Genomic DNA, 13,220 nt, shown 5'->3' on the forward strand with positions numbered 1-13,220 from the left:
TTAGAAAAGCTACCAGCTGAAGATCGTATTAGAAGACATTTATCTAAATGCGCCATTGTAACTGTATTCTCTGCAGCTCTGCTGTTATCTCTGCTGTTATCTCCGTCGTCGTCTGTCCTGTCGTCGTCTCTGTCGTCGTCTCTGTCATCGTTGATTTGCCGTCGTCATGCCCAATACCCAAGTATCCTGTGAACCTAGCACACTGGAATCAGGTCTTGCTTAGACTCCTGAAGAGATCTACAGAGGTGGGTAGAGACTTGTATCTACAAGCTTCTTTGGGAGCACCTGAAGCCTTCCTCGTCAAAGGCCCAAGTCCATTGATATAGGTGAGACCGCCAGTCTGCCTATTCCAGAGCAGTTTTCTACACTTATGAGCCCCAGCCATTTCCTTTGAGGCCCCCAAGACCCTGGGATTTCATTTTCCTGCAGCATTTTGGACCGGGCACTCTCTCCTGCCTTGTCGCGTTGTTCTGGCTCACACACCACAAAATTTTCACCTCACATTCACTGCAGCAGTTTCGGCTCATCTCACCTCAGGAGCTGAAGCCCGCCCTCACCTTCTACACCTCCCACCTCAGGCGGCACCAAATTGAGCCCTTAAAAACCCTGCCCTCCTTTGAACTTTTCCATCCCACCATTCCTCTCTCATCCCACTCTTCAGAGAGCTTTCTCTCCTCTCCCATCCCAATCTTTCTTCTTCAACATCACCTGGGAAGGGAAGACATCACAATATTCATCTCCCCTAGAGGCAAAGGAAGCCTACCTTTACCTCTACACCTTCTAGCACATTCGACTTTCGACCACCTTCCCCTTCTCCTACTTTCCTAGCCATACTTTCCTCTTCGAAGCACCACCTAGGAAGGCCGCCACAGCGAGCACCTCACGATGGCGCCGGTAATGTCGGTACCCCAGGGCCAGTCCTTCCCGAACGGCCGGGTCATTAGTCCTGAGGAAATTCGAGCGGTCACAGTCAACAGGGACACCGAAGTCATCATGAAGGACCAGAAGGGCAACCGTATCGAGGTCGACGTCGACAAGGGCCTGATCGGTTACTTAATGTGCGACGCCCCGGACATGGAGGGCTACGTCCTCTGCCAGCTTATGAACAACAACGGCGACTTTCAGACAGGTGAGTTTTGCGGACTTTTGGCCTTAGTCAAGTTGTCACTTTGTGACCAAAAATGCTGACAGCTGCGCAGTTGCCATTCGCAAGGCAGACATCGATGTTGGACAGCTCCACGGACTAAGAGTCGAGGAGGCTCATGGCCAGAAACATGGCTGGATTTGTTACCACATCACCTGCGAAGGACGCGAGATGTCAGTCTTCCGCACTCGTTCGCGCGTGTCACAAGCTGGAGGCCGTCGCATCTTCAAGGTCACGGTGCCAGTCACTGGAGACACGAGCTGGAATCTCTGCTACTCTCTCGACCAGTTGAACCCAGCGCCCCCGATCGACACGCCTCTGGTCGTGTCCATTCAATCCATGGACGACGGCAAGCCGCATGCCACCCCTTGGTACCGAGGTCCTCAACACGGCGCTTGGGACAACTCTGACGAGCTTCACTCCTTTGCTGTCACCGCCGCATGGCAGGATGAGACGACCAGCAAGTGGGTTTCGGTCAATGTCCAGAACAGCGAGACGTTCTCCCGGCGCAGTATCCAGCTGCCAACCGACCATTACCACAGAAATGTGGGAGGAGACATCAGCTACAACGATTCATGGATTCTGGCGACGAGAATCCTCCAATTCATTCACAACCGTCGCTACCAGAGCCCTCCTCCTTTCCTCGCGCGCTCACTCAACGTCGATGTCAAGGACGTCGTCTGGAACCACATGGAGCAGACCGTCCACTTCATTCCCCGAACCAAGTACAACAATGCTGAGTCACCCAAGAGAGTCACGTTCTTGAAGAATTGGAACGCCCTCTAGCAGACTTGGCCGAACCTCATGATCGGACCCAAGCCCGAGGGTTTCGAGTGGAAGTGCGCCGTCTGCAGTGCCCTTGCGACATCGAGACTGCCTACTGGTAACAAGCGGATCCTGTGTCAGCCGATTACAGCAGGCGAGATAGAGCCCGACGAGATCGTCGGCTTGGGAGCTACTGCAGAGCAGATCGCTTCATGGACTTGCCAAATTTGCTGGACCGCTTATCGCCGACCTTGCGTCTGGATCAACAAGGACATCTTCACTCAGACCAGGAAGTCTACGGAAGGATCCTCCTACGTGTACACGTTGCCCAACTACCCGGGTCTTGTGCCAGTGTTCCCGAGTCAACTTCAGGCAGCGGAGCAACCCCCTACTCTCCCGGAGTACGATATTTACCATCTGAAGGGCGAGCTTGACACGAACGAGGATGGTGCTGAGGACGATGTTGCGGATGAGTTTGCTGTTGTGGGTTAAGACTTGGGATTGAGCCAAGATGCCTTCGATTGCAGAGGGACAGAATGGAACGTGGCAGGAGGGACTTTCAAAACGGCGGGATTGGGGCCTTACACATCTTACACGACACGGTAGGGCATTCGGATACATGGGACTTCATCATTATCGGAGATCAAGCGACAACGCACACGCTTGACGTTTGCAGCATGGTTAGCCATCCAGATTCTTTTCAGACGGCTTTCAGATCATCAATCACACAAGGACAAAACTAGGAGGAACTAATCAGGGCTTATGGATGAAACAAAAAAAGGGTAGTACAGAGCATCAGACCTGTCATCAAGTAATTTTCGTAGATAGCAAAAAAACCAGTAGATAGCACCTCTGTGTGCAGGCCGCGGGGCTACCTTTGATAGTGAAGATGCATGCTGAAATTGGGATGCGCGAGGATTGTCGTTGCTATCCTGCATGATTGTTGTGACATGAAGTCGAGCTTCCAGTTCTGTTGACTTCAGCGATACCGGGAGCAGCGAGGTGAAATATTCAATGACCTCGCATCATCGAGTCCAAGAAAGATTGCCTGTGTTTCTAGGTTGACTTATGCCATTCTATACTTACATGGGGCGAAAAGGCAAATCTAGTAGGTGGAAATAAACCTAGTGAAAGGGGACTAACCAGACGTAGCGTAGACGTTCCCACGGGTCATCTTCACGGTTGCGGCAGATCTCCAAACGTTCCTAGAGAGAAGAAGATCTATGTTCCCACATTGTTGTGGCTGTGGTAGACCTCCCAACTTCCCTGGCGAGAAGAAGGGGTACGTGCCAACAGATTTTCGCGACCACTCCAAGGAAGGGGAAGAATTCAAAGCACCTCTGTCTCGTGGCCTTCTCGACACCTCCGCTTCCGTCGAGGCGGGCGTCGGTAGCTTCATGGCGATCTTGTATAAGCAGGGGGAAAGGGGGGTGGACGCTGTCAACGCAATATGTTGATGTGAGTTCGACGCAACTAACGCTATTCTTGCTGTGTTAACGTCCTAGGTGGTGTAAGAAGACATAGAAAAAATTGCTTCGTGGACTTGTCAGATTTGCTGGATTGTTCATCGCGAGCTTTACGTTTAACGTGGATATTATTTATAGGCTTGGCTGAGCAGATTGCTTCGTGGACGTGTTAGATATGCTGAACCTCTTATTGTCGACCTTGCGTCTAGACCAACGAGAACGTCTCTAGCTGCCGCCGTCGTCGTTCGGCGTCTCCCGCGTCCGTCGCTGTCCATCGTTTATCGCCTAAGAAGTTGCCAAGTTTGTCGATGACCAGCCATGGGGCCCGAGCCAGGGCTTCCTCGACTTCCTGAGAGTCACCTGGGAAGGAAAGAAATTACAATAACAACCTCATCTAGAGGTAGAAGCCCCTGTTTGCCTTTATAACTTCGAATATTGATAACAGACGTTAGTAAAGTTCCATCCTCCCAGCCCAGGGGTCTCGTCAGCCTCTATCTCTGGTAGCTTAGTTGTAAACATATATGTGCTATTTGGCATTTCAAGGGATTCCTTATGAAACTCACGGCGCTGAGCAATGATGACGCCGTGGCCATCGTTTTTGTTACTGCCCGAGAAGCCCGCCTCAAGGGCGGCAGAGGCGTCGAGAAGACCACGGCGATGTCATAGTCTCTGTCTTCCATCGCCGTCGTCTAGTGTCTCCCGAGCCCGGCGTTTATCGCATCCCAATTCTTGTCTGTTTCGAATCGCAACTTGAATTCACCAGGAATCAGGCCACCAGAGCCCTTCGGTTTATCCACAACCGTCGGTACAAACTTGAGCTCGCACTGGACCATGGAAACAAGGATGATTCTTTCCATCCGCAGCCAAGAAAGTAGAGCCATCCGCAAGGCCGACTTTACGGATGTTTGTGCCTATATCAACCTCACCGTTGGTACCGTCCCCTACTACGCTAACGAAGCAATAGATCGACATCTTCTGTCCTTCGCGAATCACAGGATAGCTGTTCCGTTGGTGACGCTGGGGCTCCTCGGCTCGACTTCTGTGAAGCTGGCCCCTATCGACATGTGACTTACTTATCCACCCATTGCGTTGACGTCGTCTGCCCCCTTTTTCTGTCGCTTATACATCGTATCTTGGATCCCTAACAACGAACACTGCAAAGCTGCTGACGCCCAAGAAGCCCGCCTCGAGGGGACCGCAGGGGTCAAGAAGGCCACGACTAGAATACTTCAATTCATTCACAACCATCGCTGCGAGAACCCTCCTCTAGCGCGTAGCCTCATCTTTAACAATCCTCCAAGACAGCAAAACTATCCGCAGCGCTAACTGATGGGCGTACCTGTAAAAGACCGAAAGTTTCCGTCCTTCGTAGCAATTCTCGTAGGGAATGTCCCACATCGACATCTGACTTGCGTAATCGACTCGGAGTCCGCGAAGCTGGCCTATATCGACGTCTGACTTGCGCGTACCACAGATTGCTTCGACGGCGTCTGCCCCCTTCTTCTGTCGCTTATATACATCGTATTCCAGACCCCTAATTCAGTACACTGCGAAGCTACCGACGCCTCAGAAGCCCACTTCAAGGGAAGCGGAGGCGTCAACAAGGTGCCGGACTTCTCATGTTCGAACCAAAGCCGGATTGGTTTCTCTTGCAGGGCCCCTACTATTTCTTGGCTATGAGACGTTTATATTGATGAAATTTCCAGTCCACCCAGCATGGGGTTGGGGGGGAAGCAGTCAAAGCACATTGCACCTCCGTCTGTACCCGTGGCCTCTTTGACACCTCCGCTGCTCTTGACGCGGGCTTCTTGAGCAGTCGAGGTACAATATACAGTAAGGTACAGAAATGGAAAAGGAGACCAAGCTTCTTGGACAGTAACAGGAGCCATGGCCGCGGTATCCGCATTGCGCAGCGCCGTGATTTCCATGAGCAATGCCAAACAGTACATACATACACATTCACCAACATTCAGTTTCCAGAAACATGTTTAGATGGGGACTAAGATTCTTTTCATGAGCTACCTAATTGCCCAGCCACACCAGTTTGCTCCTCAACGAAAGGTCCTCTCGAGCCAGCGCGTATTTGAGAACGAAATGGTATACATGGAAAGAGAACACAATGTGCAGAAACAAAGAAAACAAGTAAGTCATACTGCTATTTATCCATTATGTCGATTCAACCTTGGGGGTGGGCCCCATCATGCCGTTGATGCTTGCGCTTGTTGGTGTCTTGGTCTCTCCTGACGACGGAGCGGGGCCCGAGCCGTTGGTCGTGGCCACGGCGGCCTTCTTCTCGTCCTCACCGCTGTCATCATAGTCCTCGTCGACGTCCATCTTGCGAGCCGCGCGTTCCGGCTCGCTGGGCTGAGGCGGGCGAGGCGCGGGAGTGTGCTCCATGGGCGCTCTCTCCTCAGCAGGGTACTCCTTGACACCCGGGGCGGGTCCGGAGGGAGGTCCGGACGGGCCGTTCTGGGCGCCACCATCATGGAGAATGTTCTGCATCGGCGCAGCGGCCGACTGCATGGGCGGGAGGTGGTTAGAGGGCATGGGGTGGCTCGGCTGGTGGTGCGCAGCCTCCGACGGGTGGTAGCCGTCGTTGGCGTTGCGCTGCTCCTCGCCCCTACGGATGTCATCCGCCCTCCTTTGGTCATCAGCCCTGCGCTGGTCCTCGGCGCGACGTTGGTCCTCAAAGCGGCGAGCCTCCGATGAGTTGCGACGGTACGGGTCGCGAGAGCCGGGAGGGGTAGACGGACGTCTAGGACGAACGTCGTCCAGTCTGGCGCGGTTCTCGTCATTGGCAGGCCGCTTGTGAGCAGAGTCCTCTTCCCACTCGCGCATGCGCTTGGGTCCAACGGAAGCCGGGCGATCATGCTCGCTGCGGGCGGCAGAGTCCGCAGGGATCGCGCCCGGAGGAGGCGGAGGCGGGTGTGCCGCCTCCATGGGACCCGGTGTGGGGCCGTCAGGGTGATGTCCGTAAGGCGGAGGTGGGGGCGCCTGGTGTTGAGGGTACGCAGACTTGGGGGACGGCATGCGGTTGTCGTGCATGGGTCTCTCACCGGGGCGGGGGCTGTTGGTGCCGCGGAACTGAGAAGGCGGGCCCGGAGGGCCGGTCTGCATGGGAGGCATCTGAGCAGACGACGGCTGAGAGTAGTTGGGGTTGGGAATACGAGGCGCCGAGGTGGGAGGGGCTTGGTGGGCCTGCTGAGACTGCTGCGGCGGGCCCGACTGGTAGTGTGAGGGAGGAGGGGGGGTCGGGCCCCGGCGAATCGACTCGGGGTAGGGCGGGCGACCGCCGTGCTGTTGCTGCTGCTGCTCTTGCCTCGGGCTGGGCTGGCGCGGCATGGGAGGCGCGGGGCCGCGGAATGGCTCACCGCGCTGCTCGTAAGGGTTAGGGGGCTGCGGAGGGGGGTTGATATCCGCGAGTCTGCCCCAACCGTTAGGGCCGGGACCGTTGGGTCCGGGAGGCGGAGGCGGCTGCTGTCCTTGCTGCTGGCCTCCGCTGGGAGCAGAGCTTCCCCACTGAGGAGCCGGGGGACCGACTTGGTAGGCCTGCGGGTGAACGTCGGCCGGCTGAGGGGCGGATGGGGGCTGGCCACCGTTGGCGCCGCCGTTCCTGAGCAGCTGGAGTCGCGCCTTGATGTGAGGGTTCTGGGGGTCCAGCTCTGCAGCGCGCTGGTACGCATCCAGAGCGTCACTAATTTGGTTGTTGCAGGACTCGTACAGAGTACCCAAGTCGTACCACACCTCAGAGATGAAGGGGTTGAGGCGGATGGCGCGGGAATAGGCGTCAAGCGCATCACGGTACTGGTTGATCTGGTAGTAAAGGACACCGATAGAGCACCAGAACGTGGGGTTGCGCCCATCACGATAGACGGCTTGTTGGTACGCCTCGTACGCCTTGGGGTACTTTTGCTGGGACATGTAGCACCGACCGAGCAGGTACCAACTTTGCGCGTCGCCCTGGTCAGCAGCAACAGACTTCTCCAAGAACTCAATGGCGCGCTCTTGGCTCTGGAAGCTGCTGCTCTGCTGGTGGTGAAGCCAGCCGAGCTGTTGCAGGACCTTTGCGTGACTGGGATCGCGCTCGAGGACCCGCTGGTAAGCAGCCTTGGCGCTGTCATACTGTGGAGGTCAGTAAAAGCTTTCTTCGGCCTGGAATCGAGGGACTCACGTCTTTCTGCTGTTCATGGACGTGTCCAATCTGGAACCAGATATCCTCCTCGGTCAGGGGAGGCGGCGGGGAGTTGACAATGTACTTGAAGCACTCCAAACTCTGACCAAACTTCTGCTGCTGTTTATATATTATACCGAGACGAAAGTAGATTTCGTTTGCCTTCTCGAAGTCGGGCTGCATCTGCATGACTTGGGAGAAGGCCTCCTCGGCGTGCTCGAGAGAGCCATATCGGTCGTAGAGAATACCAATGCCATACCACAACTTGGGCTCCTGGATCAAAGTTAGCACGAGTTACTTCAAGACTTATATAGCGCAACATACCCTAGGGCTCCTCAAGTTGACGAGAGCAGACTGGTAGGCAGCGTAAGCTTGCTGCAGATCGTCCATCATAAGGTAGCAGTGGCCTATGAATTGTTAGCGTCGCCATCGGATGAGGTTTGGTCGCGCGCGTCACATACCTAGACTGCCCCAGGCTTCACCATTGGTGTTGTCGATCTTAAGGATCGCCTGCAAGTAGTCGACGGCCTTGTTGAACTCCTCGCGCGTGCGCAGGATCAAGCTGATGGCGTTCATAGCAGCTACGGATTGCGGGTTCGCCTGCAACGCACGATCGTAGGCCTTCATGGCCTCGTCGAGGTTGCCGAGCAGCTCAGCGAAGCTACCTGTAGTCAATTGTCAGCGAGGGTGATGCGCGTCAATTGTCGCGAGTTACCTACCAATCTGCATCCAAACGGCCTCGTTCATGAGGAGAATCTGGCGCGACGGCGCATAGTTCTGGCCATGCTGCAGGCTCGGGGGCGGAGGAGGCCCAGGAGGGCCATGCTGCTGAGGCTGCATGGCCATCGTCGGGGAGGGATGGTGGTTGGCCATTCTATCTAGGGGAGGAGGAAAGTTGACTTGCGCGGCCAGCTGCGGGTCTGCCTCAACGGATTGATTGCCTGCCTGTTGACCGCGCAAAGGCGACGATGTGGCAGGAACCAGAAGTTGAGGGTTACGGAGAAACCAAGAAATTAACTTTTAACCAAAGATGGAAACCGCTACGAATACCCGAGGTTCGCGTCACCGAAAAGGCGGGAAGTTGAAAGGGGTTGTCGCGATGGTCCGACCAGATTGTGGTGGTTGTGGATGGCGACCCGTCAACCTGGGGGCTGGGGGGCGAAAGTTAGAAGCAACGACACGATGAAGCTGCTGAATCAAACAAAAATAAACGGGATGCGGTTTACGAAAGGGATGCAAGGCCCTTTGATGAATCGCAATGATGATGTTGGGAAAAGGAAGGGATACGAGACCCGAAGGCGATCGATCGAAGCGGCCCCGATACAGCTCTGCGGGAAGTTGGGGATGGGGGAAGAAAACGAGAAGGGGAAGTTGGGAGGCTGCGAGAGGTTCCTAAGGTAGGTTCCATCATTCTGTGCCAAACTCACCTTACCCACGAGTGAACGGGCAGCAAGGAGGGAGTACGTACCGGGGACGTACCCTTTGTTCCTTCCGTTCCTTTCTCCCACTAAATGCACGCCACGGGTCCCTTTTCCCAGCGAAACGATACGACGGGGCGTGTGGCACCCTTTTTTATTTAGCTGGGGGTGCCAGATGTGGGGAGGGGGGGCCAGGAGAGGGGGGAGCTAAGGTCGCCGTCGCGGCAGCGGTAGCGGTACGTACCCTGAACCATCTCATCTAAAAGCCTCCAGGCTTTTTACAGCTAGTTCGAGCTTAGCACGCACTCTCTTACCTTACCTTTGCCTTTTTTACCTTCCCTCACTACGGATACGCAGTCCGTACCCTTTTCTGCGCTGGCTTGCTTGCTTGACCTGACCTGGCCTGACCTCCCGTCACTTGCGGATATCTTGGCTGGAGCCGAAGTGCCACGCCCTCGGCCGTCACCCTCGCTCCGTTGGACCTGGGACCATCATCTCACCCACGCGCACCGCAGCGCAGCGCATCGCGCAGCCGCCTCAGAGTCGCGCGCCCACCGCCCGGGGGCAGATACGCCTACGGATACACTACCTTACCCCCCTCCCACGCCGACCCAGGCCAGGCACGGCACCCAGGTGCAGATTCATGGAGGCGGGCGGCGGGCACTCCCACTGAAGGCAATTCGCCTCCCCTCACCCATCCCGCCCAAGGCGCCCGCTGGGAGGGGACCGACGGACCCATGGCCCATGTGTGTGCTTGGCTGGCTCCTCCTGCTGCTCCGAAATGGGTTGCGAAAGGGCAAGGATTTACAACCACAGAGTGCCTTGGCTGATGGAGACCACGACCTCACTTGCGGAAACCTGCGGTTAGGGAGATGGGGATTGTGGATGAGCCTTTGGGAGGCTAGCGAAACACGCACTGCAGACGGGTCTCCATCTTCTTTGATTGCTTTGCCGAGCCTGCGTTGCGCATCGCATCGCATTGCTGGCGAGTCGAGTCCCGTCGTGGTCGGGGGCGCGTCTGCTGCGTCTGTCTCTCTCGCCATTTTCTCTCAGCCTCCTCCCTCCTGCAGACTATCCGTCACCAGCACCGCCGCTGTGAACCTTCCTCCCGCCCTGTCAGTCGCCAAATGCGTGATTGCTACCTTGTCTTATGCCGCCGCGGGACCTCTCCATTTATTTATTTATTTCGTGTTGCTGCTGAAAGTGGGCCCCCGAAGCTTCTTTTCCCCTTGTCGCAGGTTGCTGGTTCCCCCAGCAAGTCTCCAGAGAGAATCTCGCTCATCACCCGCACTTGCGAGTCGTGCATCGCGAATCTGGTGATTAATCCGACAATGTCCGAGGAGGTGTTGGAAATCAGAGTGCCGTCAACCATTTTAGTCGAAGCAGCGCCGCAGGATGTCGCGCAACGTGATGCAGCCTCAGTCTTGGCTTCGCGATCCGCGATTTGCCTTGTTCTGGGCGGCGGCCCCCTTCAACTCGCTGACGTCCAGTTGCAACGTGTGCATGTTCATATCGATTAAGCGGTGGCGCACGTTGTGATAGCTGACGGGCCCGGCGCGATAAAATAGGGGACGACGTTGCCAGCACGCCCAGACAAAGCACATGATGAATGATCTACGAGGGAATGCTTCCTTGGCCAGCACCCAGACGCGGGCATTTCCATCCATCCTCAGCCGGTTTGAAACAAAAAGAACAGCCGTGTCGCATCGCATCGCATCGCGTCGCCCATGCCAGTCTCTTGGTTTCCGCGGCGGAAACTCACCGAGGGTATGGGTCACGATTCGAACAGAGACATGCCTTAGGCAGATCTTGTGTGCCTGAGATGACTGAAGAACGGCACCCACGGCACGGGACGGATACAGACAATGGAACAGCGGTAGCATCATCGCGGCCAATGCGGCGAAATGGGCAGAGAGTGCCCTTTTTTCCCAGCGTCAGCGGCCGATGCAAAGTAACCGCCTCTTTCGTGATACGGCCATGTCAGGTGACTGAAAATCTTTCCGAATTGCATCGATCTGTCAGATCTGGATTGTGCAAATTGCCAAAGAAGAATGCTCCGATCAGATACCCTCTGTGACCAAATCCGAACGTGCTGTCGACGCTCGTCCTCCGGGTTCCCGAAAATAAACAAAAAGAAGATCAACTAAAAGATTGACAGGTTCGTCAGGAATGGATCGAAACAGCCGTCAATAGCCCAAGGGATCAGAGGCCGAATTAAAAATAATCAGTCACCTCAGCCCAAGAAATCAACAGCGCTGCGCTTGAGCTGCTGCTAGGTACTGCCGCCGCCGCCGCTAAACTGCATTTCGGCAAACCCCACGTGTCGCTGGGTGCTGTTGGGTTGTCACCTCAGCGTCCAGGTTGGGGAGGTTAATATTCACCGAGGGGACAGGCTGCTGCTCTGGGTCCTTTCCCCCGGGAAATGTCCCTGAGATTGAGTCGAGCCGGCGTCACCCTCGCAGTCCCAAGTCTCACCCGACATGAGCCTCCAACCAACGAGTGCTAGGCCAGCGTGTCGACGGCTATCTGCCCGTTGCCCGCGCCTGGCTGGCTGGGCTCTCCTCACTAACGAACCTGGGAGTCGACTCTGGGTTGGCGGGCTGGGCTGGGCTGGGCAGTGTCCAGGGCGGGCAGATTTGGTGCATGCACCAGCACCAACCAGGCTGGTCCCCCCCGAGCCCGAGATCCTGATCGGGGGTGAAAGGGTGTGCCAGGTGGTGGTGGATCGCACCGTCGAAGACATGCCAGAACCAAAACCAACGACCCGACCTCTAAGAAAGGACGAACTTTGAGTTTGGTTCATGTCATCGCTGCACCACTGCATCCATCCATCCAGAACGCCGATGTGACTTCATCCGTGCCGCAACTGCCCGCTAGTCAGTTAGCTCCGTTATTGCATTGGGAGGTTGATTACCCTCCCACCGCCCTCCCCAACTCTCCGAGCTTCCCCTTCCCACCACCATCATTACGCAGTAGGTACATACAGTGTATGCCGTAGGTTTGGAGACAAGCGCCTGGCCGCCCTCCGTCACCGTCTCTGTCTCTGGGGTGGTGTTGTCTTTCCTCGTCGGCCCCCTCCCCCGGTTATGATCTTCGGTTTCAGCACCTGATGATCGGGATGGGATGGGCTTGGAGGTGGTTCATCGGCTTCGCTTCCTTGCAGCAGGTACTGCTTGATGTCTGGAAGGGACTGTTATTTCGGCCCTCTGTTGCAACGAACGAACCTTGCCTTTCTTCACTCGAATAAGCTCGGCTGGCCCGAAATCTGCGAAAATCGCGGGCATCGAGGTTTCAGGCCCGGTTTATAGGGTCCTCCGACACGACGCTATCGTCAGGAGGTGCAGTGCGGCGGCTGTTGACCCTCGGATGGCTGCTGACAGCCGGATTGGTTTCCTTTTACCGGCGGCGTATCGATGTGCACCATCTGCCCGTGTGTGGAGGATGCAGATACAGGCGACATACATGACGCGGGTGCAGATGTGGGCGTTAATACTCTGTCTTTTTATTTCCCGCCAGCAGCCAAGTCGTGATTGCCTCGGTGGCCGCCGCTGTCGCCGCCTCCGCCGCCAACCACCCGGCTGGGGGGAGGGGATCATGGGTGGGAGGGGAGACACACGCAGCGAAAAGCTGGAGTCTTGGCCTTCACGGTTGGGACTGGAGGTGAGGCCTGAGGTGAGGAATGAAAACGAGGAGGGGGCGTCTCGTCAGGGGTCCGAGGTGTGAAGAAATAAATTGCGAGTGATGAACAGCAGCATCGACGGGGTGGAGGGGCGTGAGAGGGCGTGGCCGTCGTCGTGCGTCTGTCTCTCTCTGTGTGGCGGGGGTGCCTGCCGTTCCCCCAGTCCTTGGCTTGGACGAAGTAAAGATTGTGTGCGTGCCCAGCGCGGTACAGCAGATACGTACCGGTAACGCAAGGTAAGGTATGTTGGATGTGCGTGTGGGCGGCGGAGGAGGGATGCAGCCATCTCTCGCATATGCAGGCCGTTTGGGGCGGTACGAGGGTACCGAGGTGTCAAGGTGAGAGTCGGTGGACGCGCGACGGGTTTCCGGGAGAGGGAGGCGGAGGATGGCAGAGCGGCCGAGAATGAAGGGTGATGGGAGGCTGTATCTGCATCGTCAGGATGAGTAATGAACAGGATGGGATGCCCGATCTGTTCTGATGATGCTGAGGGTGGAGGTGAAATGAATGGGAGGGTAAGGGCAGCTCAAGAGGGTGGTGATGGACAGAAAACGGGAGATGAGAGTGCACGGCTCCT

General features: G+C 56.3%; 3 protein-coding genes across 3 annotated transcripts; 2 read left to right on the plus strand and 1 right to left on the minus strand.

The window, feature by feature from the left end:
• Window positions 1-885: 885 nt before the first annotated feature.
• COL26b_003446 (uncharacterized protein) lies at window positions 886-1,930 on the plus strand (the record flags this gene model as incomplete). The annotated part of the gene is made up of 2 exons (XM_053176343.1): window positions 886-1,129; window positions 1,200-1,930. The coding sequence occupies 2 exons, from the start codon at window positions 886-888 to the stop codon at window positions 1,928-1,930; spliced, it is 975 nt and encodes a 324-aa protein (XP_053039692.1).
• An 18-nt stretch (window positions 1,931-1,948) lies between these two features.
• COL26b_003447 (uncharacterized protein) lies at window positions 1,949-2,401 on the plus strand (the record flags this gene model as incomplete). The annotated part of the gene is made up of 1 exon (XM_053176344.1): window positions 1,949-2,401. One exon carries the CDS (start codon window positions 1,949-1,951, stop codon window positions 2,399-2,401), a length of 453 nt encoding a protein of 150 aa, XP_053039693.1.
• A 3,140-nt stretch (window positions 2,402-5,541) lies between these two features.
• COL26b_003448 (uncharacterized protein) lies at window positions 5,542-8,392 on the minus strand (the record flags this gene model as incomplete). Its single annotated transcript, XM_053176345.1, has 5 exons — window positions 5,542-7,497; window positions 7,547-7,819; window positions 7,871-7,953; window positions 8,008-8,211; window positions 8,266-8,392. 5 exons carry the CDS (start codon window positions 8,390-8,392, stop codon window positions 5,542-5,544), a joined length of 2,643 nt encoding a protein of 880 aa, XP_053039694.1.
• Window positions 8,393-13,220: the final 4,828 nt, after the last annotated feature.

Source organism: Colletotrichum chrysophilum (assembly GCF_026319265.1).
Source record: "Colletotrichum chrysophilum strain AFK26 chromosome Unknown scaffold_19, whole genome shotgun sequence".
Lineage (NCBI taxonomy): Eukaryota > Fungi > Ascomycota > Sordariomycetes > Glomerellales > Glomerellaceae > Colletotrichum > Colletotrichum chrysophilum.